We start from the raw sequence: 25,382 nt of genomic DNA, 5'->3' as shown, positions 1-25,382 counted from the left end.
AGCATGAGAACGATGCTAAACAGAGAATCACTGGTGCACTGCGTTTTTAAAATGTACAAGTTTTTTTGCTGTTGTATAATATCACACTATTATGGTCAGTTTGTAGTCACTACCCGGCTGCACCGTTGCTGTCGTGAATACTCATCTGACCAGTAACATCAGATCCCCTTTTCAAGGCAGTTTCAATGTATATAAGGCAGGGGACCTCATGTATATAGTTACAGTTGCATTAAAGTCCATTAACAGAACTGATGAAAATGGACATTTTCACATAACAGGTGCAAGAAATCTGACAAAGAAGATCCAGGAAGATGTCAATCATGCACAGTGTGTAAATGCCCACACAGTGCTGTAAAGAGGTGTAATCACTTTAGTGGAAACAGCTGAGGGGGTGTACCAAGGACACGCTGCAGTGGTGACCCCTACATGGGTTACCAAGATGAATTTGACTTAAGGAGTATTAACATTCTGCCAGTTTTCTTTATTCTCTGTGCAACTACTTTCATGTATATATGGATATGAAAGTGTACTTTGTTCTTTAGTTAGGAACAGAGTAAAAAATGCAGAGCAGATAGCAGACACCCTATAGAAACAAAGATCTGTGGTGTTTTAATACTCTGTACACCCGCAGAGAACTGCAAAGACGAGGCCTCTACCCTCTCTTTTTAGAGAGTGTTTCTCTTAATTACACTAGTTGGTTAATTAGGACGAGCTACAGAATCGGATAACAACTCCTCCTAGAAGTAATGAATTGAGAGTTTAGTTCCTTGAAAGATGCAGTTTTTAATTCTAAGTAAGTGTCTTGAAAGAAGTTCCCAAGAAACCTATTAAACAGAAATATCAAATTGACTTTAGAAAGCTGAATATTTTCATTTGACAGCAGAGTTATGCAAGGATGACAGGCTACTTAATTATACTTAACTCATACTTGACTCATTGTCAATTCATTAAATGGCACATCATTTTCTGGTAAGTGAACAGGTTTGCATAACTTCAGCCAAAGTGCTTCAATCAAAAGTGATATTGATATATTCTTTTTTTTAAACATAATTGAAAAAGAGTACTGTAGTTAATGAAGAAAAGTTAGTGCTTCTTTGGGCTGGATCCGCCTTCCTTTCCTTCCTTCCACAAAACTGCCATGCAATTAATATAACAGTATAAACAAGACGCCTACAACAACTGTAAAAAGAAATTAGAACAAGACAAAAGAGATGTAGTTATAGTTACACACTTTACACAATCTCCTTATCAAGTGTTTTGCTTACTGAAGTTTATTTTGTAATATATTGAATCCAAATCAACAACCTGCCTTATTCCTTCTTGTTTTAAAATGCCCATATTATGAAATAAATCCCTTTTTCTGGGAATTGAGGTGTTATTTTGTGTCTCTGGTGCTTTCACAGGCATACAAACTTGGAAAAAAAACTATCTATGCTGTTTTGAGTGAGATACAGATTTCTGAATATCCTCAGCCTTCAGTCTCAGGGTGAGCTGTTCAAAATCTGTACGGCTTTCTACGTAACTAGCCGAGGACGAGGTGGCTAACCATAGCATGCTAGCGCTATCATGCTAGCTTGTTCTCAATGGCGAAACACTGCTACAACCCACACCAGGTCACCATAATCTCCAAAAGAACAGCTTCCTTTTCCCTGTTCTGCAGGTATTCCACGAGTGGCCCTCTTTTAGAAGAAGTGTCCCAACTAATCATGCCTTGTACCGACCAAAGATGGAGAAAGTTATCTAGCTGATGTGATCTTACCTAGTTACTGTGCATGTGCAACTCCCAACAAAGTATAGAAGTGAGATGTCTCACTCTGTAGCTAAACAGAGACCTAAACACACAGGGTGAAAACAGGATCTGCAGCAATGTGCGGTACAACAAAAAGATGGTTTTTTTTTGAAAATGTAACCAAGTGAACCCATTCTGGCACAACCTCAGAATACAGTTATCAACCTAAAAATGAGCATATTATGGGCGATTTAGAGACAGATGACACAAATGTGGAAAAGGATGATCTATGCTGGAAAAAGGTTGAAAGGATCTTATTGCACAGGCAGGTTGTTATACAAAAATGAAGCTTTTAGGACTGACATTTTAGAAAGAGCTAGACAGTTGCTAAGTGATCACTGCAACTCTGCTGCACAATTTTCCTAACGGGGAAGTTTGCAATTATTGTAGAACCGACGCTAGTTTAGGGACAATTTCAAATTAATTAAATAATATTTAAAAAATGTGAAGATAGCTGAACACCTTTCAGTCTGGGGCATGCTAGTACGCACTCTAATGTGAGTGTATTTGTTCTGGGTCAGTAATCTGGGCTGCTTTTATCATATCCAATTAATAAAATAGGACATTTTTTTATTGTTTTTGCCATTCACAATATGTCATTGCCATCAATATGGGGGACTGAATAGAACACATTGTGTGGAGCAGCAGTAGTTGTATCAGTAGGTAGTGAAGCATGTAAGAGGCAGTAAAAAGAGAAAGAACAGTGTGAAACAAATCATTCACGGCTTTAAAAAAAATAGCTTTGAATGTGAACAGGCCACTAGGGAAAATAATAATAAAAGAAAAAGGTACAAAGCGGGTACATTAGATGTAAAAATTGTCAAAAGTTTTAAGATAAGTATCACCTATGAGTATCAAGAACAACAGAGGCAGTGCATCAGGAAGCTTAGCATTAACGATGCTCTTGGGTTGCATTGTGGAAACTGGGAGGAAAAGAAAAGAGTCTTACCGCTTTTCCAGGTAATGTAATTGCTATATGGGTGATCTAGCACCCTCATTAAGCATGGATCAAATGGTGATGCAGAAAGCAGAGGCACGAAACTGGAGTGTGAAACAGACAGGATTAGCGGATGAGAGAGATGTTCTCTAACGCACAGTGCTGGTTTGAAGTCTCCTACATGGCTAATTGTCGACTGAAGACAGTAGCATCTAGAAGTTCAGCTTCCCTACTGAATTACAGATAGCTCACTTGCCCTTGGCTAGCCTCCCAGTGTTTGTGTTGATTTTTTTTCTGAGCAATTAACAATCTGACACCATAACCTTGGACTGTAGAAACAGGGAGAGAGACACAGGGAGAGGGGACAACTGCTTTAATTCATGACACATAGCTACTAGTTTGCAGTGACACAGGAGGAATTAGCCGCAACGTGTGTTCTTTTTTATCATGTGTCCTTTTTTCAGAGTCTTAGATCATGCTCTACAACTGACACAGAAGTATCAAATTTCGATTGCAATGCCACATTCGAGGCTTCCAACAAATGCCACAACCTGCTAAAATAGACAAAAGCTAGAGTTCAAACTGTGGCTATAAATCGGGCAAGCGGATACAATTCGTAGCAGACCTGCATGGCTCAATTTCAAACAGCCAGTGTTCAACTTCTTAAAATTACCCGTTCATGTTTCCTGACAAGCAATCTTGTGCTCATAGATAATTACCGTGCTCTTGACGTCTGAGAGATGAAAGTAGCAAGACTTTTTACTGTGAAAAAAGGTCACAGGAAGGAACCAGGGGTGATTGGTTTGCCGTGTCACTGTGACTTACCCTAATCATTAACATGGATGTTAAGCAACATATCTACTAAAGGGAGCTTGAACCAATCCATCTTGCACTGACCAACTCACATGTAGTTGCCATCCAATCTCGTCTCAGCTGCTCCGTTGTAACCTTATGTCCCTGTCCCCAGATAAGTACTGTACGTACAGAGGTTTTAAAATCTCTATCTTGTTTAGCTCTTCCTTTTTTTTCCAAAGTTCTTAGTCGTGTCTCACTTAACCTACTGGCTACACCCGTCCCCATGATTTCCAATGGTACTGCTCCATTACGTCTGTATCTGTAAGCTTCCAGAAAATGTTCAAAAATAGGGACGAAATGAACAGTATGAGGAGTATGGAAAGAAGGCTCTGTCCGTATCTAATGTTGGAATAATTCAGCCTTTAGAAGGAAATCGAGCAAATGCACGGCCACAGGTCAGCAAGTGTTAAATGATGACCATGTTAAAGATAGCAGACAGGTGTGGGGAATTTCCTAAGAGTAAGTTCCATCTGTGCTGTAGCGATTTACTATTGGGACTGCAGTGAGAACTACCTCAGCATGATGCTCTATGAGACCTATTCAGAAACATGGTTAAAAAGGGCAGTATATTCAGGAGAAGCAGATGCGATATACTGTACGTTGTCTTGGTTTTAGTATCAGATGTCAGGTTTCTTAAAAACAGGAACAATATTAATCAATTCAAAGACAACTATATGCAGTGTGCCTTTATAGTGGATGAGACTGTAGTTTAGAAAAGGTCCGCAGCAATATGAGTTTCAGGACAAGTCGGGTAACAAGTAGTTTGTTTTGACGACTTTTTATTCACGGGACACTTCCGGTTCAGTCAGATGTCCCTCACCTTTCATTTTCTTTGTGTTGGCATTCTAAACTCCTCAACCTTTCTGAGGACTATGGTTGACTGCTCCTCAGATCTCTGCAGGAATATGTAAAAGCACTTTAAATAGTTATTAAGCCTAGAAAAAGAGCTACATAAGAACAGTCCATTTCCATTTGCTGCATCCAACGCTTAGTGGCAACCAAGATGATTGGTGTTGGTCTAATGAAATGTCAAGAGCATGTTTTTTTGCCTATCCAGGAATGTTGCATTTGCCGTTCAGGTCTGGCTATGCAAGACCAGGTAACATGAGATGGTAGTGAGTTTATTTGGGGTAGCACCACTGGGTAGTTGTGCCTGCAGGTTAGGCATAACAAAATCCGTATTAAAGAAGATGATTCAAGCCACTTTGTGTTGCTTAGTTAACTTGGGTTCAGACCGCCAAGGATACAAAAAATTTGCGGATTTGCATTGACGGTTTTAGAGGCCTAAGGATTATGATAGGTTTGCCAGATACATAGAAGCTGAACAAAGTAAAGGAGATGAGAATATAGAAGAATGGAATTGTGTAAAAAAGGAGTTAACATGTGGTCTGGCTGGTTAACAAAAAGTGGATACAGAAGAAAAAAAATGGCAAGGGATGAAAAGGGATGTTCTAATTCATGAGAAGGTGAGATCAGGTCAAAGCCTCTGTCCATATCAAGAGCACAGCTAGAAATGAATAGATCAAAAGAAGATAGAAATGAAATGGCAGAAATAATCCTCTCTGTGGGAAGTTTGAAGTGACGTAGGAAAATGAGGATTGCCCCATCTTCAGACAATTCACTAAAAAGGCTGCCAAATTCACATCCATGACAAAGGATCAGATGGACCTGGGGGCTGATAAAGGACAATCATGTGAAGAGGTCCAGGGTGAGTTTCAGTGATGGCACAGAATCCAAATGAAAGAACTAGTATGAGTGACATAGAAGGAATAAGCAATTCCCACTGAGAGGAGATGAACAGACCTGAGCAGCTATCGCCTGGAGCCTGAGGAGAGGCAGCGAGGCTGTAAGGTGGAGAGAGTGCAGAAGGTGCTGCTGCGGCTATCTGCCGGGTGATTTATGTCCATGCGATTGCAACGAAATGTAGAAACAAGATCGGAGCCCATTCTAAGATGAACTCAGGACTTTGTGAACTGCTGACTGATACTTCCTGTCTCCTCTCTACAACAGTTTAAGATGAGACAAAGGGACAGACCAAGCTGGCTGGAGAGGACGCATTTTCAAGGATATCGGAAGACACAAAATGGAGGAGCGTGCGGAGATGGAAAGGAACTCTGGCCTTCACTCACTTTCTCTCTATAGTGCTGCTCATGAGTATAGGAACCCCTGCTTAAGTTGACTAAAAAGAAGAATAAAGTAAAAAATAGTCTTTTACCTTAATTAAAAAAGGAGGAAAAATCCAACCTTTTAGGACACCAATTTTCTTTGTGAAGGAATAATGTATTGTAAATAAATAAATATTCTTCCTCAATATACAGGGACCATGAGTATAGACACACCTATGTTAAATTCCCATTGAGGCCGGCATATTTTTATTATTAAAGGCCAGTTATTTCATGGATCGAGGATACTATGCATCCTGATAAAGTTCAATCGGCCTTCGGAATTTTAATAACCCCACATCATCACATACCCTTCACGATATCTATAGATTAGGATGAGGAGTTTTCCAAAAAATCAATCAATGCAAATCAAACCAGCTATTAGACTAACTGAAATAAAACCATGATTTTCATTTTATATGGCTTAATGCCATGGCTATAGTTAAGCAGGTTGTGCTGAAAAAGACCGGACGCCAAATCGACATGCTTTTGATAATACCAATCCCCTAAAGGTGTAATGAGTTAATTAGGAGATTGCAGAAAGACGGAAAGTGAGGGAAAAGTAGGCCTTTAATAAATAACAAAAACACATCCTATGAAAGCTAACCACAAGCTGCACAGCTACAAGCCTGTAATGCTACTGTACGTCTCATTTCTGCCCTTGCTAACATTGCACAGATGTCTTAATTGAATGGCATGTTTGTCTTAACCCCTTTCACACATGCACTGCAACAATGACATTATCTAGACATTACCCAAAGGAGCTGTAAATGATAATGCAAATGTCTGAATCAGTTGGACTGAACATTAAACGGAATTCACCTTGCCAGCTTGTTCGATAAACCAAATTACAAATCAGCTATGTGGACGTGTGATGTAATCTGCGCAATGTGCTACCTCCTGCACACTCTAACCAGGCGCCACCCGTCTCCTAAACCAAACTGAGTATTTCCAGTAAGTGAGAAGGTTTTTGACATGGACAATCTCCTAAAGCAGCTTTGGACAATGTCTGAACCTGATTCGTCGAACATTATCCAAAGTTCAAAGGAGAAAACGGCTTTAAACTTTTAGCATATGATACATCTTTATTACAAAAAGGTTATGATGTGGAAATCCACACTACTTTAAGAGAACATTGTGCACAAATTTTGTGCTCCCTATCCGATTGGTAATTATTTATGTTAACTAAAATTAATGATGGTTGCATTAGCTTTGTATGAAAGTAGTTTAGTGATATTCAGGGTAGGCTATGGAATGAACACATCTCACCTTAAAGAAAAAAATATGTGTTAAGATGATGGCCTAATTTCCATCAACCGTATGTGCCAACTTCCATCCCTTAGATATAGATTATATAAGGACAAGGTTGGGCATCTGAATTAGTGAACCTAATGAAGACCATAAAACATTTTTGTCCATGAGAACTAGAACTGTGTCATTGTAAAACAAAGTTGGCAATATATTTGACTTCTTTTTCACCATAATTTTGCTGAAAGACTCAGTTGACTCCTTCATCACCTTTGTTTTAATTACATGATCTATTCCTCGCTCTTATTTCTTTTTTGAAAATTCCTTCACATGCTTGTCTTTGAACCACAAATATTTCCAGTATAATTTTTTTCTCCAGGGGTTGTGCCACTCAGCCGGCTCTGTAATGCCAATTTGGCCCCTTGCCCTTCTTAGAATGGGTTAAATCGTGCTTTATTTGGACCACAGATAAAAGAGTCAGCTAAATTTCCAAGTTCAATCAAGTCAAGTTTAAAGGCTAATGATAGATGCAGATAGATTTCAATGGTAAACAGCAGGCCTGCTTCTAGCTTACACTGATGGAGAGGCTGCAAGATATTTTGTGTGGGGTCCTTTGGAGTGAAAGTGTGTGTGTGTGTGGAGTGGGGGGGGGCAGGACCTTTGATAGATAATGTCTCCTACAGGGCCTCCCTTGATCGTGAGAGTGAAAATAGTCAGATTCAACTGGCATTGGGGCATCAGGAATGGGGATGAGTGTTGGAAAGGCCATGTTCTCCCTTTACTTGTGACTTACTGAAAGTCAAGCAATGCGTTTCTACGTTTGCTTTAACCTACTCTAGTGTGACAGTATCCCCTCCTCCCCATCACTGCTCATTCCTCCCAATGCTAAGTGCAATAGCCAATTATTTGTTTGTCTAATATCATATTCCTGTTGGCATTTACAATTCTCTAACAAACAACCTATGGTATTATGTTTAAGATCTCCCTGAGACTTATGTAAAAATTCCCTAATAACAAATGCAAATGAACATTTGATAACCCATTTGTCCATGTTGACTGTTATTATTAAATATGTGTGAGAGTGTCCATTATCTGCATCAAAACGTCTTGTTAACGTTCTTCATCAATCGTATTACAACGATCATTATGCCTTTGTCTTACAGATATTATTCCTGTGGGCAGCTGTCTCCTGCAGTGTACTTGGCTAATTAGTGCAAATTAGGTAATGAGTTAAATTATAGGGGGAGGCCACAAGAACACGCACACCTGTACAAGCTTATGAAATCCAAACACTCCTGCAACAAGTAGCTGTATTTTTTTGTTGGGACTGCAATAAAAACAAGCCATCAAATTTATGAGTCATATGTGTCATCTTCACATGCTGGATTATACAAGATTGCACAGATCACATCTAGTCTATGTGCATAATGCTGGCTTGATATCAGACTGTGCTCTATGTTTCGACCTGTTAATAAGATGACATTGCAAACATTGTGTTGGCTTGACAACAGCATAGTGTGTTGAGATAAAGCCACAAGAGATCTGTCAAAACGAGGTCATGTGAGACGCACATCATTCTACACAATGCCAAGCAACCTTCTTTTGAATTAATTGCAGCTACAGAAATGTAACTGCAGCATCCTCCACAATCTTTTCACCTCCATCCTTCCAACATCAAAATGGAGAATTACTTTGAAAATCTAAACATGTATCAGCACTGTAGGCTGAAAGGAGGCCCTCAAAGCCTAGGGCAAGGAAAACAACAACAAAATGGCAGCTTGATTTGTGATCCCTCTTTACAGCCAAACCAGTGTGAGCAACCTGCGAGTATTACATATCACCAGGTGACCTGCCTCCAGACGGTCAGTAACAGAAATGGAAAAGAAAGTGTAGGATAAAGCCTTTATCCTCCTCCTTGCTGTTTAAACCTCTGTTTATAGTCATTCCTCCAGAGATAACCTGCCAGAAATCCCTGCCATGGAAATGCAGAAAAAATCCAGAAACTAGAGTATGAGTGGGCTTGTAATGTGAAAATACATGGCGAGCTAAACCAAAATATGTCTTACACCGCTTGGTTTACAGCATCAGAGGGTAGGCTAAATGATCTTCCAGCTGGACTTAGCCCTTCCTTAGCCCCCTGTTACAATGGGCCGGCTAATCAGTTTTAAGAAATGCATTTCTACAGCTTTGCTGAGCTATAGCTTGAAAAACTCAGCAATAGAATAAAAAGCTGTAACCAAGAATGGTACAGTTTGTCAGGTACACAAGAATGTAGCAGCTGAAAGCAGAAGGAGAAAGATAGTATTCCCACATTGCTGTAGTCTGAAAACACTGTTTTGAAGAAATTCACTTGCCAGTGTATGAAACATTTCAAAGGATTCCCACTCCTTTCGGGACTATCAAACACTACTTCTTCTCTGTGTGTGCATGTCACCAAAAAATGTTTCTTCCCCTGTGTGAGTTAAAGTGTGAAAAGCCAGTGTAAGTATGCATTTCAGTTTGTGTGACTAATCAATTAAGCCAGCGTATAAACAAGTGAGTAACTTCAGCAAGTCAGTGTGAAAAGGAAAGACAAAAATTCACAAAGGGTGTTCTGTTAACATGAAGCATTTTCCAACTATCTTGAGTCATAGCTATTTCAAGAAAAAGTGTGAAGCTCAGGGGAAGCTCAATTCAGTGCCAAGGTTTGTTAGCATTCTCCTCCAGTGTTTAGAAGTGAATCTGCTCACCATTCAGCTATTGTCCCTACACAATACCGCTCATCAAAGTATGAATAGTAGTGGAGCAAACACACAAATCAAAAAGTCTGTGGTACCCTAGAGCAAACAACTATGTTAACTAGCCCACATGACTCATCACAAAAAGCATAGCTTAGGCTCAAGAATAGGAAACGCAATCAATCTCATTTATCTGTATAACTTCACGCGTTGCGGCAAACCAACATTTGCATCTCAGCAGAGATTAAGGTTTAAGCGAATAAACAAACGCCCATATGAAAACCAGGGATATCTAGTTATTCTCAAGTGATGCTAAAACCACTTCTGTAATAATGTGTACGCAGTGTTTACATAAATTGCTGTGTAAGGCTAAGTAATCAAGTGGCAGATTTATCATCTCTCAGAGCAGAGTAAATAATTACCTCTGGTTGCCTCGCTGTGGACAGAGTTTTGTTTAGGAGGAGTGGCGGTGGTGTGGGTCATACCTCGCATTCTCTGGAGCCTGAGATGGTATAGGTGCAGGGTCCGGTCCCATTCACAAGCACGTCCATGGCCTCAGAATTGGTGGGCTTGTAGTCCACATAGTACTCCTGCAGTGGAGAGCTCAGGGTGCGCTCCGTCTCTCTAGATTTCTTGCGGCGTTTGCGGGCTGCTGCCGAATGCTCCTGCAGCTGCTTGACACTGCTAGGATAGCGCTTCCAAGACACGTAGATTACCAACAAGATCATCGCGACAGATAGAAAAAGGGCAACGCTTCCAGCCACAATCTTATGGAAGGACACAGGCTCCAAGTCTTGCTCTGGGGGAAGTGCGACAGGTGGGGTAACAACTGACAATGTGGGGCCTCTGATTGACCCCTCTCCTCTCTTTCCAGAACCGGTAGACAGAGTGGCTGGGTGGCGTTCACTCTGCACAGGGACGCTGGATGGACTTGGAGGACTACTCACGGTCAGGGTTGTCAATGGGTTTGATTGGCAAACACCAAAAGCCTCGACAGCATCCATCACTTTCTCCCCCTGGGCTTTCTTAGGGGAGGCGCAGATCATGGTGGTCTCCTTTGCCCCTCTGAATTTTCTTAGCCAGGCCACCAGAGGACAGATGGCAGGGCCACAGTCCCATACGTTACCAGCTAAGCTAATTGTAGTCAAAGATATCCAGGCATCAACCACCTCCTGGGAGACATTGTTCAGCTTGTTGGAGTCCAGATTGAGGGTCTGCAGGTTGGGTAGGCATTGGTAAACAACAGCATCCACTTCCATCAGATCATTTCCAGAAAGATCCAGTTTCTGGATGGAGGCCCAGGTCCAGGTCAGGCCCTGGTTCATAGAGCGAATGCGATTCCACTGCAAGTAAAGTGCCCGCAGATTGTAGAGGCGTGGGAAGTGAGAGAAATTAATTTTTGAGAACTGGTTATGCTCCAGATGCAGTTCAGTGAGCTTTACTAGGCCCGAAAATGCATTCCGAGTGATACTGCGCAGGCGGTTGTAACCCAGATCAAGGAACTCGAGATTTCTGCAGTCTTGGAACAGACGCATTGGTACGGTTTTAAGAGAGTTTGAACGTATGTGAAGGCTGAGAAGCTTCCTTAGGCCCTGGAACTGCCCTGGCTGCAAGGCCTGCAGTTTGTTGTACGACAGGTCCAGATTACGCAAATTAGGGACAGGGTGGAATGTGGTATTGTGGAGCGACGTGATCTTGTTGGAACTTAGAATCAGCTCTTTGAGTCTGCGGACACCCTGAAAGGCCATTCCATCCACAGAGGCAATGTAATTGTGGTCCAAGTAAAGCCAGATGAGGTGGTTGAGTCCTACGAACTGGCCTGCGCGAAGACTGGCGAGGCTGTTGTACCGTAAAGACAGGCCTTCACAGCCTCCTGAGAGGTTCTTGGGGACATCACGAAAGGCGCTTGACTCACAGTAGACAATTTTTCCATCACAGCGACAGCTCTTGGGGCACGGGCGCTCACTCAAAGATGGATTTGCCGCCAGCCACACCTGCATCAGGAGTTGGACCACTAGCCAGCGACGCCGCAGAGCAGAGCCTGTAGGGAGGAGTAGAAAATGAGAAAGAATAAAAAAGAAGTTAAGCTGATGATCTTAATACAAACTCCAAAGTCCCTGTTTGATAATATCTCATTTTCCAATGGAGTGATTTATTTTTCGTTGTGTTGGTGATGGTGACTACAAACCAACATGCCCTATTTTTTTTCAATTTTTCCCTTTGTTTGTTTCTAAAGATAAAATGAGGATATATTTATACACACCAAGACCTGACTTATTGACCACAAAAAGATGAGGCCTAGCAACTTCTGAAGCGGTGTTCTGAGGCAGGCATCAATTATATGTGCTTCTACAATTGGATTTGTTTTCTTGTTATTCTCAGTTATCGATACTTAAAAAAAAATTTAAACCATTTTGTGTGTTTAGTTCATTTCCAGTGTAATGATTAAAATGTGGGCATCTGAATGTGAAGGAAACTAGCAACTTTAACGAAAGCATAAACAGCTTAAGAGCAAAGTCACCAATCAACACAACATTGAAAGTGAAAGTCCAGAATATAACCAGCTGTTACATGCTAGATGTGATTGCTTGAGTAAATAGTTCATTTTTCCCCTTATTGAGTCCGGTCTTGACGGTCTGCAGATAAATGATGACACATACATATAATTTACACATCATACACACACACACACACACACACACACACACACACACATACACTCATAGTTTGTTTTGCATTGTTGGCAGTACATTGATTTATATTTGTAGAGCTCACTTTCAGTTCAAAGATATACAGTCACATTTCAATTTGTTTTTTAATAAGTTTGCCTCAAGTTTTTGTAATGCATGTTAATGTGCCATACCAGCACTGACGCTGTCGCTGCTGGTTACTGCTGCTGGGGGGACATCAGAGCAAAAAATTCACCTCCTCCACCAGAGCTCTTAAATACAGGAAGTGGCCAATTAGAATGTACCAAGTACGCCACAGCATGGGGGAGATAGAGATTTAGAGTTTGGGAATTGCTACATGAGAGAAGTTTGAGTTTATATCTTTAGAGTATATTAGTTTGTTGGTGATTTTGATTTGGTTAATTGCTAAAATATTCATACTGATGGATTGATTGTCCGGTTTTGTTGTATTTAGAGTTTAGTTGGTAATGTTTTCTTTATGATACCCCTGTGATCCAGTCAGCCATTTTATGTTGCCCTTTAGGTTGTTTGGTGACTTTCTGTCATTGTGGGTAAGTTTATTCTGTTCTGTTCTATTCCAATCATGTTAACTTATCATAGCCTTAGATTAGTTAGCTCATGGGCCCAACACTCTGATACGTATTTTGCATTTTTGGTCAAATGAAACCCACCGGAATGTACAACAGGGCAATTTCATGTTTTCCTGCTTTGGCCAGGATTGATGTGAAATTGGCATAACTTAAAAATGAGGGCCACTCTCTAAAGTAATTTTACTCTGTCCTTTTTCCACAGATCAGGACATTTCTCTACTTTCCTCCATCTTACATACCAGGTCCCTTCCCTTTGCCTAAATTGTATACAAAGCTGTTAGAATCATCTATCAAGTCTCCAGAAATACAATGCCTTTCTAGTTCCATATTTCCACGTTCATTTTTTGTTCCAGATCTTTGAAACCCCCTACCTCCACTTGCCATGTTATATATCAGCCTGTAAAATATTCAGTCTCCATTATTGTCTCAGGGTTGTCATATGCATTGTAAACATTTCCCCCCACACTGACCCGTGTTCACCATCCTTACAACACAACTATTGGCTTATATGTCCAGTCTTATCACATCCTACAACTGAAGAGGTGCTGTACAGCGAGTCATTGAACCTGGTGTCCTCCAACCTACACAGCTGCTGCTATGGATATTCCTACAACACTCCAGTGCAACTCCTATATAGGTTGAAGCAGATAAAAGGTTGGCTCATAAAGAGGCTTGCTTTCTTAGCTTCCTTCATCATCTTTATTAACCAAAGTGCATGTCATGAGCTTAGTTTGTGCTGTTGGATTCAAGTCTCAAAAACTTCTAGGAAACACTTAGTGACTGGGAGCCCTGGCGGCTGGTAAGTAAAATAAAGAAATAATCTGAAAATGCATTCCTTTCTTTCAAATGAATTTTAATATTTCCAGAACAAATTATACGTATCACACTCATAATCAAATATGCATTCATACACATATGTGTATATAAATGGTGAATCTTGGCTTGCGGGCAGTCCTAAGGAACTTGTCTGACACCAATTTCTTTCACATGACAGTGACAGTAATATTGTCAAGAGAACAGATTGACTTGTTTGTTGTTTGACTCCAAGGGTTCATGACTTGTGGCTTAACGTGACCTGATCACTGTGATTTTAGAAATTACTTATTTTTATAAGTTTATTCTTCATCCAGACTGACCTCATGAAATGGCATATGTATAATACGCCAATTTGTAAGCCATTATCAGTGTTTAGGTTTACGCAAAGTCATGATGTCATGTTGCCTCATCACAGCCGCCCGGGTTTGACTCTGACCTGCGACTCTTTGCTGCATGTCAATCCCCCCTCTTTCCCCATTCCTGTTTCCAGCTGTCCAATCAACATAAAGGCCGAAAATGCTCCCAAAAATGTCTTAAAAAAAATAAAAACTTTTGCATCTCACTTGTAAATTGAAAATGACTGCAAGTGTTTGATTACTTTTAAAGTAGGAGCTGTTATACACCTGCTGTTGGTTAATTGACAATTTCATTTAGTCAGTATGTGGTATAAAAACCTTTTTTTAATCACATTGTATTTTCAGATGAAATCAAAGTCCACATTGCGCGGACTTATTACCCCAATTTACATGGTCTTAGCTGTTTCAATTGATATCATTTTCACTGCTTGTTTACAATGCATACACACTGACAACCAATGTTGAAGCAAGGCAACTTGCAATTTACTCACACATATCCGTATCTGTATTTGTATTCAGTCATCCCATAAGCCATCATTGTAACAATGGCAGAAGCAGATAAGTCATGAAAGGCAGCCTCTACAGAGCAAATTAGCATTCAGGAGCTGGTGGTTGTGTATATAATCCCAGAGGCGTTTCAATTCAGACTCCAGCCATTTAATGTTTAACCAAACCAAAGCCGTACAGGTTCAGCATGAATCATCAATTCTATTTTCAACAGGTTCACATAAAACTAAAATCCCTGTCCTCCTTATGGAGTTCACCTCTTCCCCTGAAAACAATTACCACTGCTGGGGAGAATGACTACATGTCTATGAAGTAAAAGTCCTAATTGTGGGGGGTAGATGCCCTTCAGTGCTATTTGAAAAGTGCAGAAGAGTGGTCGGTAGCTTCCTGTGTTATCACTCGTTCTGAGGTGAGACAGAGCTGTTTCCATTAAAATTGTTCCCCTTTACAGGGCCACTAATGATGTCTCATTAAGATACAACGATTTCCCCTTTGGGTGGTGTTATGGGGGGGATTCACTACTTATGGGTGTTTCTCAATGCAGTGTCATGAGGTATGGACTTTATCACCATTGTCACAGTGAGATAATGTGAATTGGTCAGAATACAAGTTGGTCCTTTAATTAGCTTGCTAATGTTTGATGTGTTGGCAGGCGCCTTGATGAATTCACCAACAAAAATGAATGTGTTATGCAATGTGTTACATTGATGATGTGCTAAAACATGGGATATCTGGGCTTTGAGGACAGTGTGGTTTAGGCACCAACATAACAATTTTCTTGTATTTTCCGTAATGTTTACAGGACTTGTCAGAAATAATTCCCTGACATACAGAGGCACCATATAGCATATGCTATCTAACATAGCCATTTCACTACTTGCCAAGCATCTGCTGATCCCATATGGGTATTGTTTGTGTGTTTGTCTGTGTGTGTGTGTGTGTGTGTGTGTGTGTGTGTGTGTGTGTGTGTGTGTTTGAGAGAGAGACAGACACACTTACTGTTTGTTTTGAGAGGAATCTTTCATCATTCCTTACAGATGGAGGGAACTATGGAACCGTACAGATCATTTGTGCTGGCTATTGATTACACCCGCAGATACATTTATCATGTTCCTTCATCTTGGAACTGAAGTGGATATTCACTTAAATATTACTGAGACAAAGATTGGGATCACAAGATGCACCATTGTCTTTTTCTCATTTTTCTGCATGTAACTTGAATTAATTTGCCAACAACAATGTGCCTCAAACGCTAACAATAAAAAGTATAATGATATAGACCAATGCCCACGTGTAATGTTCCATAGATGGAGGGACAGAATGCGTTGGCTGTTAAAAATGAATGCATGCTTTCTAGAGCTGATTTGCATCCCTGGAGGCTGGAGAATCAGACCCCTATTGCTTTTATTTCCCATGTGCATAAAAGGCTTCCTTTATTTGAAGTGACTTTGCCATCTCTTTCAGATTGAGCCTGCCTCACAAGGCACCTCTTTCCCCCTTATTGACACCGCATGTGCTTTAATGAGCACTTTGTGCGCTAATGCCTCTGTAAGCCATCTCCTTCCCTACTTCGCCACTAATCTTATTCACAAGCAAGCACAAGTCACCCTCTGAGTTGTCACTCATGTGGTTTGTATCTTTATTACCTTGCACCTGGTGTACCTCTAACCATTTCTGTTCTTATGCCACATCTACTTAGATGAACAATTCCTCCTTCTTTCTGTTTTGTCTCCTACATGCCCCTGAACCCTACAGCCATCAGGATTTTTAAATGTAAAGTCTATTCTTCATGCATGTGGTCCAATCAGTGTCCTCGGCCCATTCACTTCCCTTGTTGATTTCCATTTTTTTCCATCCAGCAGCCTGTCTTTCTTGTTTGCTTTCAGATCCCATTTTAAAGATGGACGTTTTTCTTGCATTCTTTTTAGGGTCCCATATGATATCATACAGACCTGTGCTCATTTTTTCATTGTCACCCCCTGCAGTTATCTGTCGGAATCTATTACGATTGGATAAGTCAAAGTTTGTCAAAAGGCATGTGCACAATGCTTATTTATGTAGCAGACGGCCCTGCTGTCCTCAGCACAGGAAGATAGCCGATTCTGCCTCTCAACCCGAACACATAGAGAGAGTAAGTGCACTTTACTGCTGACCTAAAATAAAACCAAATGTAGCTTAATAACTTGGCAAATGGACTCGCTAACTGGTGCACTTTGAGTGCACACAAGTGGCTCATTGCTATCCGCTGCCTGTCATTGACAAAACTGCTAGCAACCTCAGCCTTGACTGCACATAGAGGCTGGACAGCAGCCGAACACATAGGGAAGGACATCCCCAGACCAGCCTTAGCCATCCTATTAGTCTCCAATTATCTTGGAAATGATAGCAAGGCCTGCCAAGTTAGACCTTTTGGAAAACATTGTGTCCTGGGGTGCCGCCTTGTGTTTGTTGCACTGATTAGGTAGGATATAGAAAAGCACTGCAGACAGTATTAGCATGAATACTGCGAACACACACACACACACACACACACACAATGTAATGCATCTCACTATCTTTGTGGGGACCCGCAATTGACATAGTGCATTCTCTAGCCGCATACCCTAACCTTAACCATCACAAATAAATACCTAACCTTATCCCTTACCCTCACCCTCACCATAACCTAATTCTAACCCTAATCCTAAAACCAAGTGTTAACCCTTAAACAGCCCTTTAAAGTTGTTGGGTCTAGCATTTACGACCCACAAAGTTGTCCAGACCCCACAAGTGTACTGTATTCACGGTTTTTGGACACCACGAATGTAGTTAAATTAAAGAACACACACACACATACACACCTATATTACCAATCAGCCTTCAGCCTTTACTCTACTGCAGTGGAGTAAATCTCTCACCCTATCACATTTCTCTTCTGCGCTCACTACAGTACTTTTTCTTACAATTACTGTGACATCACATCTACGTATGCCGAAGTTGTGAAGCAAAAATTGATTGTTAATTAGGGCTGGACGACATCCACTGAATGTTTATTACGGCATTTGTTTTTGTTTTTCGATGTGACAGTATTATATTACGGTATTTACAATTTAAAAACGGCTAACCACTCCACTTTTTACTCTATGTCTATCTTAAGGAAGAAATAAATAAAAAAATTGATGGTTTTATTGGCTCCAAATAGAAATGAAAGTGAGGTATAGGCCTACATGTGTTTTAGGAGGAGTAGCCTGCCCCATGTAGGTTAAAGGTGCCCTATGCGATGTTGGGTGACGCAACTTCTTGTTAATGTTCAAAATATTTTTAAACAAAATGAGACTTGCTCGCCCCTTCCCTGGTTCCCGTGTGTGTATTCTTCATGGTGCAGGTGGGCACAGTTTGTTTTTGTTGCCGTTTGTAGACCTTGGGTTTTCTACAAAGACCACGTTTTGTACAGTGCGTTCTGGGGACAGGCAGTTCATAGATAGTGAGTAGATTTTTTGTACAGTGTGTTCTAGGGACAGGCAGCTCGTAGTTAGTGAGGAGATGTTAGCTGTAAGTGATAACAAATGTTGCAGCCTAAAACACGCATGCCATAGCTTTGAGCACCTTTAATAAGTGTGATTCCTGGATGAAAGTCTTCCCCCACTAACTTCTTCCAGGAAGCATACTGTAGTAAAAAAAAAACATTACTTTTTGTAGCTATACATACAAATTGTTCAGGAGATAGCCCGTTTAGAATCATATTATTTATATATTGTATGTGTATACAGTATTTATATCATATATATTTTACATAATTTATAATCATCATTTATGCGTATGTCAGATTTGCTTGCAAACTTAGCGTTACTAGCCCTGTATTCAACTCTAAAGGCCTTGTGGGTAATGTAGTCTGTACTGTATATACCACAGACGGCATAAACTGTGTGGGTTTCACATGGTTAACTGGGTGTTGTGGCAAGTAGACCGCCCTAATGTGTGTGCTAAAACCACAACGTGTGCATTAACTACAGTAATGACAGTATTGCAAAATCCATGTAGCAGAACATGACTCATACAGTCTTCTTTGGAGAAAAAAGTAGAATAAACAGTAACCCGCTGACAGCCTTGGTCCTGTTCATCATTATTTCAAAGAACAAACAAGAACAAAACATCACTAATGGAAAATTGGCTGTTCAGGGCACAATACAAACTGGGTTGTAATATCATATGTCACTGTAAAAGCTGTGCTTTGTTTCTCCTGCCATGTCCCCCTGTTATAGCTTAGACACCTAGCAAATGGCAGCATCCAGGTTAGGTTGACCCCATGAATCCAAAGTGATGTGACTGTTTGTCTCTGGGCAAAAACTTTAAAGAGCTGTTTAAATGCTGCACCACCACACTCCTTCCCGCAGCGTCCGCTCTTCTGATGCCAACCACCCGTCTCCACCACTCAGAACCATGCAGCGGTCCTGGGGCGACAGGGCATTCTTCATAGCTGCCCCACCCTCCCTCTGGAAATCTCTTCCCAAACTGCCGCAATCTGTCAAAACTCACCTTTTTAGAACTGCTTTAAAAATGTGACTAATGCTGTGGATGTTTATATATATATATATATATATATATATATATATATATATATATATATATATATATATATATATATATATATATATATATATATATATATATATATGTTTAGTCTGTTGTTTCTTTAGTCTGTAAAGTGACGCTGAGTATAATGAAAAGTGCTATATGGAGAAAATTGGTCTGTGGTCTGTAACTTCCTATTCATCCCATGCTGAACTTTGCCTTGTGGAGAAATAAATAAAAAAAAAAACTACCTGGTTCTCTTTGCCAAGAGTTCATTATCTAACAATGCTGAACAATTGTTTTTTTTTTGTTTTCTGTCTCAGCTCAGTGCTCAGTGCATCCAGTCCCTAAACACCTGAACAGGATGAGCAGATAGATAATGAATGCTGATACCAATTGATCACACACCATTGATTTTTATTCTTTCAAAATGAAAAAAAAATAAAACATAAATAGCAAATTGCCCAACATTGCCTTAAACGACCTATTGATCCCCTCCAGATTGACCTGCTTCACCTGACATTTCAACACTGCTGTCTGTTGGATTCTGAAGGGCCAGCAGGAGATCATCAGACGCCTATACTGAGCTACTGTGAACTCGTATTTGGCTGCATCCCCACTGATTTTAATTTTAACAGAGTAACATTTCAGCTAGTTTATTTTTTATAATGCAGGCAGTGTGTGAAATGCCATTTTGGTCTCTGAATATAGCTTAAAGCTCTGCAACTGCATCTCTGTCTGTGGCCTTTTACTATCCCGACGATCCTGTTCCCTTTCTGCAAAGCTGATCTCTAATGATATGCTCCTTGAAACATAAGTGCATAGCATGCTGTTAATGAAGACCATCACAGTCAGACACACCGCTGAATAACTGAGACTACAGCTCCACATAATCCTCACATTATTATGGGCAACAGCGTGAAGCTACAGTATGTGGTTGACAAAAGTTGTTGTTTTGGGGCTGGTTTGTTCACAAAAATATGCATGTGTTTGTATGTGTGTGTCTCTGTGTGTGTGTGTGTGTGTGAGTCAAAAGTGCTGCACCTCAATATGCAGAATTCTCTGACACTCTCTGATATTAAATTAAAAAACAGGCCCATAAACTAGACTTCTATGATTAACCATGTATGGTTGCTTTGCAGTACACATAAATTAGGTCTGAGCTCCCACTTTCTGTACTGTATGACTTTCTGTGCTGTTGTAGCTTATATTGATGTGGTGCAGTAACCCACCGAGGGTCGATATATCATGCGGCCTCGCAATTAATGGCACAGCACCACCAGTGAACTTGGCCATCTGTATACCAGTTAAGACAGGCTGGGGAGATTAGGCTACCCCCAAGACAGTAATACCAGACCAAGAGATTGCCAAAAGATAGAGACCACGCTCCAATTAATTATAATTTTAGAAGAAAAAGGGCGGAATAATACAAAGCATTTAACAGGTAAATGCCAAAAGAGGGACAGAGTCAAAAAGGGAGGGGGTGGGGGTGGTGGATCAGTGTGTAACTGTGCGCACGCGTAAGGAACGGGAACAGAACGGGTCAAAATGGTATTTAACTGTGAATAAGATGGGAAAAGCACGGGAAGACACAGAGGTATTCTAAGGCTTTACTGGAGGAATGAGGTATGCGCGCGCGCGCACACACACACACAAACAAACACACACACACAGTGTATTGATAGATATACGCACATTTTCATGGTCGATTTTGAGAGTCCCTCTTTTTGATAGCAAGTGCAGAACATACTATTGAATGACAGTAGCTAAGGAAAACCTGCAAGACCGTTGCCTTGAGCCCACAAGAGTTTTGGAGATGCGTTATCTGACTGGGCTGAAAGTGGACGACAGGCTTCGTGCCTACAGATTAAGCACAATCAATGATTATGCAGGACCACGCTCTATAAAGTTGACTGGTGTCCAACATTTACTGTGATTAGCATTTCAGTCCATGCCAATGAGCCAGCCACTCTAACTAGTCCTGAGAGAAAAAAAAAATAAAAAAAATGGATAGACCTCACTTAGACAAACAGGCTTTTTTTTGCTTTGATTGTGATTTGGGAAGCAAATCGTTAGGCGCAAAGTGTTGTAAAAATACAAAATAAGTCTCCCTAGGCTCTAATAAGCCAAGGGAGCCAGGAAATGGACGGGAAAAAACACATTGCAGCTCTGCGACTAACATGCTACGAACAGGCTTCAGTCACATCCTTCAAGCTCCCCAAACCACTTCACAAAAGACACCGGAACCCCTAATTAGATATTTCAACAGTGCATTTCGAAAAGACGACCATTTTTTGGGGATGCAAACATCTTCTTTAACCCATTTTCCTCGGAAGAGAAAGCGTCTCGTGTGTATTGTGAGGAATGAGGACGAGTGGAGATTGGAGAATATGTTAAAACAAACGCACACGCAATGAAAAAGATGGTCACATTCAGAGAACTCACCCATATCGGCTTATCTGTCAGCTCCAGCCTACAGGTTTTAATGGCTTGTGGTGCGCGACATCCGAGTCCGCATGACGCGCTCTCCACAGACAGGTACCGTCCTAATCCACTAGCCCGGTCTCTCCGCGCAGCCGCCGACTCCAAAGCGCACCTGCCCTTTACTCTTCCGGACCTGGATGTGCTATCCGGTCAAGTTCTGCATCTGTAACCGTAGAGCGGAAACAGGGCGAATGTCATTTACTTCCAACTCCAGATTTTAGAGGTGCAAAAATCCGTTTTGGAACTCCCATACCATGTCTTCACAGCGAAGGAACCGAAGCCAAAAAGAGTACTGCAGTAGGCGCAGACAATAACGAAGCCACATCCAAGTAATGCATGTCAGTCTCACATGCGCATGAGGAATCCGTGATCAAATCCTGTCTCGAAACTTCACAAATACGGGGGCATGATGCAAAAAAAACCAAACACAGGACGCTATTTTCCTCTCGAGTCCAGCAGCCCTTTAGATTCCTCTCCCCAGTAAAACCCTGGCGTCTCTATTCTCAAGGATGCTCAGTCTGATCCGAGGATGGCGCACAGAGGAAAGTAACGCTCGGCTATCCACAAGTCTGTGAAACGCAGTCAACGAGTCTCGTGGAATAATCGAACATCCAAGGATCCACTTTTTCTGTCGAAATCCTCCTTACATGCTCGCTGTGGCTCGGTTTGAAATGTAGCATGACGCTGTTGTTAATCACGTCTGCATGTCAAGGCAACTTTGTCAGGAGAGAATCGGAATGCCCTCTTCTGGTCAGATTGCGACCCGTGAACTTGTTCAAGGGTGCATCGCGAGTTAAATGTGGGGGGGGGGGGGGGATTAGTGAAGGTTGCCACGGACGACAGCGACAAAATGAACCTTCTCATCACCGTGGAACCGAAACCAAATATTAACATTTAAACTGCGTTTTCTTTCTTTTCTTTTCTTTATCTGTGTGAACAAAAGTAAAACATGCATTTTTTTTAAAGAAATGTTATTACAGTTGTTACAATTGCATTTATAGATCATACAATAGTTGTCCTAAATGTATTGTGTGTGTGTGTGTGTGTGTGTGTGTGTGTGTTCTATATTTGGGAGGAGCATTTTGAGATTTAGACTTTGAGAGGGAGGAAAGTTTTGGAGCGTGATAATGTTTTGAATGATCTTTAGGGTTATTTAAGGGTTTAAGGTTAAAAGGGGGTCTAAGGTCTACTTGCATTGCCAGACCTATCTCCACATGTGGAGTGCCGACTGGCAACACCAAAGATACATTCTGACATAGGAGAGAAAAAAAGCAATCTGGGTTGTTTGCATTTCTTTGAACCAATCACTCTGGGGCGGTGCTAAGTTCTGGACGCAGAGACGATGGCTCTGCACAATGGTCTCGGGACGGAACTGGTTTTGCAAAATGCTACAATATTAAATGAAGGTAACTGTTCACGCAATACAGTAATGGGTTAAATGTAATTTGTTCTTACTAGTGTGTGTACTTCATCTATAGTAAATCCCCACCAATCGGTCCCAAAACGTTCCAGTTAGATAATAAATAAACGGCGTAAAGATCGCACAATCAATATTTTAATTTTCAGCACACAGCTGGCTAGCCTGAAGTGTGTTGTTGTTTCCGAAATCGAATTTGAGAGTGGCAACACAGAGAGTGGAAGGTGAAGGACATCCGGCGCGTGGCCCAATTATCCTGGACATGCACTTCTGTTGATCCAGACTAAGGTTAGGGCTTGATTTACAGAGATAGTTGGTACGGTTGTGGTTAGGAGGAAGGATCTATAGTGTGTTGTCCGCACAAGTAGCTCATACACACACTCACAAACCTACATGTGTGAGAGGGGTGAATGACGTCCACTGTAAAAGCAGCTCCAACCTCCCAACCAATAGAAACTGCTGCAGGATGCTGTCCTTGGTGCTGAAATGGTACATTTGTCCGACTGAATACGAGAGCACTGATTCCTGGAACTGCCCTGGGACTGTTTCCTCCTTTTTTGTGTAATAAAGGACAGCTTATAAAGGAAAACTGAAACAAGAGATCATAAACAGAATTCTACTTAACATTCTGCACTAACCCGTATTGAAAATCCAATAGTATTTAATCGAAAGCGGCCTCCCACTGCTTCACCCAGGCTGCCTGTTAAAGCTTGGGTGTATTTAAGGAAGGAATAGGCCGCTGAATTTTTAATGCGAATTGCATCTGCACTGGGTTACTAATCTAATATGTTGCCCCTTTCTTTTAAACTCAAATATTGCTGGCCATGAACTGACATCCATATAGTGCTATAAATAACTTTTGATTCCAAGAAGTAAGAAGATTTGATTATGCAATGCCTTGATACAGTAGTGGAGGTGTTACTTTACTTTGGTATTTCCATTTTGTCTACTTTTACTTCATAACATTTCAGAGTGAGATACTTATCTAATATTTCCATTCAAAACATATAAGTTCACTTCATATATTATATATTTAGTATATGTAAAGGTTTAATCTCCCAGGGGGAAAAAAGGTCTAAGGGAAGCTGTACAACTACAAAATTAATATGTCACTTACTGAAATGATAATTTAACCCTCTGCAGTCAAAGGGATCCTATACAAGCAAAAATGGCACCTCTGATTCATATTTCAATCATTTAATAACCATAAAAGATAGAAACTTGCTGATTCTTGCAGCTAAGAGCTAAAGAGTCACCGGTCAGGGAGGTCTCTTGGGGGTCTTTCTAGCCTTTACAGGGGATTTTCTACAGAGCCGGGAACTGACTTTTTCGGGGTCATTGAGCATTAATATTCTTATGCACAAAAAGTAACAATGAGTACTTTTTATTTTGGATATTTGCCACTCGTTGTACATGATGTTACCTAAGAACATTTCTGAATACAGAACCGCAGTAGTAAAGGAGTGTTTCATCTTAGCACTTTAGTAAAGGATCTAAATATCAATTCTACCACTTATCTTTGGTTATACTCAATAAAATATTCTCGAAGCCATTGCTGTATAGAACATAGTTCTAAGTGGGTTGATGCATGTCTTTTAGTGTGGAAGGTCAGGCCATTTCAATGGAAATCTCCCCTGGTAAAGAGGTTCATTCCCTGCAGCACCTCTTGCACTTTTTCCCAGCTAATCACTCGGTATGTGATTACCACCAAATACCCCTCTTCATTTGCTCTCACGCTATATTATATATTCACGCATACTAATCACTATCGTAAATCAACGACATGTCACATAGTCAATGACGGCTCTCAACTCCATCATGTCTTTTTACAGCAAAACTGTCCTAATGAAAAGTACAATTTTCATGATGGCAACCTAGCCATTTAAATGCTCAGTGTGGGTTACCTGTTTTCAGTTCCCCTCTCAAAATGGAGCCAGATGTCTTCCAAAATAATCGTACAAAATCCAACATCTTTCACTGTGGCTCGGCCTCGGTATCTGCTCCGAAGCAATTTGGCTGATGACTTTACTTCTGGATTTGGTTCAACAAGCAGAGGCCATTCTGCTGATGGCGCTGAAACAATTAATACCCTGTGAAGTTATGGAGACACAGACAGTGCCAGCCCATGGCACACAGCAGTGATTTCTCTCCTGGAGAAATACAGCTAGGTAGTTTACCCTCACCTTTTTACTCCACCAATGAATTGCTTCTGATTGTTGGTTTAAGTATCTGTCAGGTAGGCAGTATGCAAGATTTGCAGGGG

The 25,382-nt window shown here is 40.9% G+C and overlaps 1 protein-coding gene across 2 annotated transcripts in view; it reads right to left on the bottom strand.

The window, feature by feature from the left end:
- The window catches only part of LOC117959320 (leucine-rich repeat transmembrane neuronal protein 4), a 111,752-nt gene extending 89,202 nt beyond the window's left edge, over window positions 1–22,550 (bottom strand). The window contains exons 1-2 of one of the 2 annotated variants that reach the window (XR_004659917.1): window positions 21,664–22,550; window positions 10,131–11,749 (exon numbers count right to left, since the gene is read on the bottom strand). Coding sequence is in view for 1 of the 2 variants with exons in the window: in XM_034896384.1 (XP_034752275.1) it covers window positions 10,194–11,749; window positions 21,664–21,667 (1,560 nt within the window). In the remaining variant the exon portion in view is untranslated. The remainder of the gene's footprint in view (window positions 1–10,130; window positions 11,750–21,663) is intronic. The other variant, XM_034896384.1, reaches the window with a different exon arrangement.
- Window positions 22,551–25,382: the final 2,832 nt, after the last annotated feature.

The sequence above is a fragment of the Etheostoma cragini genome, chromosome 16 (assembly GCF_013103735.1).
Source record: "Etheostoma cragini isolate CJK2018 chromosome 16, CSU_Ecrag_1.0, whole genome shotgun sequence".
Classification (NCBI taxonomy): domain Eukaryota; kingdom Metazoa; phylum Chordata; class Actinopteri; order Perciformes; family Percidae; genus Etheostoma; species Etheostoma cragini.
Note: the sequence above shows the minus strand (reverse complement) of the source record. Positions and strands in the feature narration are given on the sequence as shown.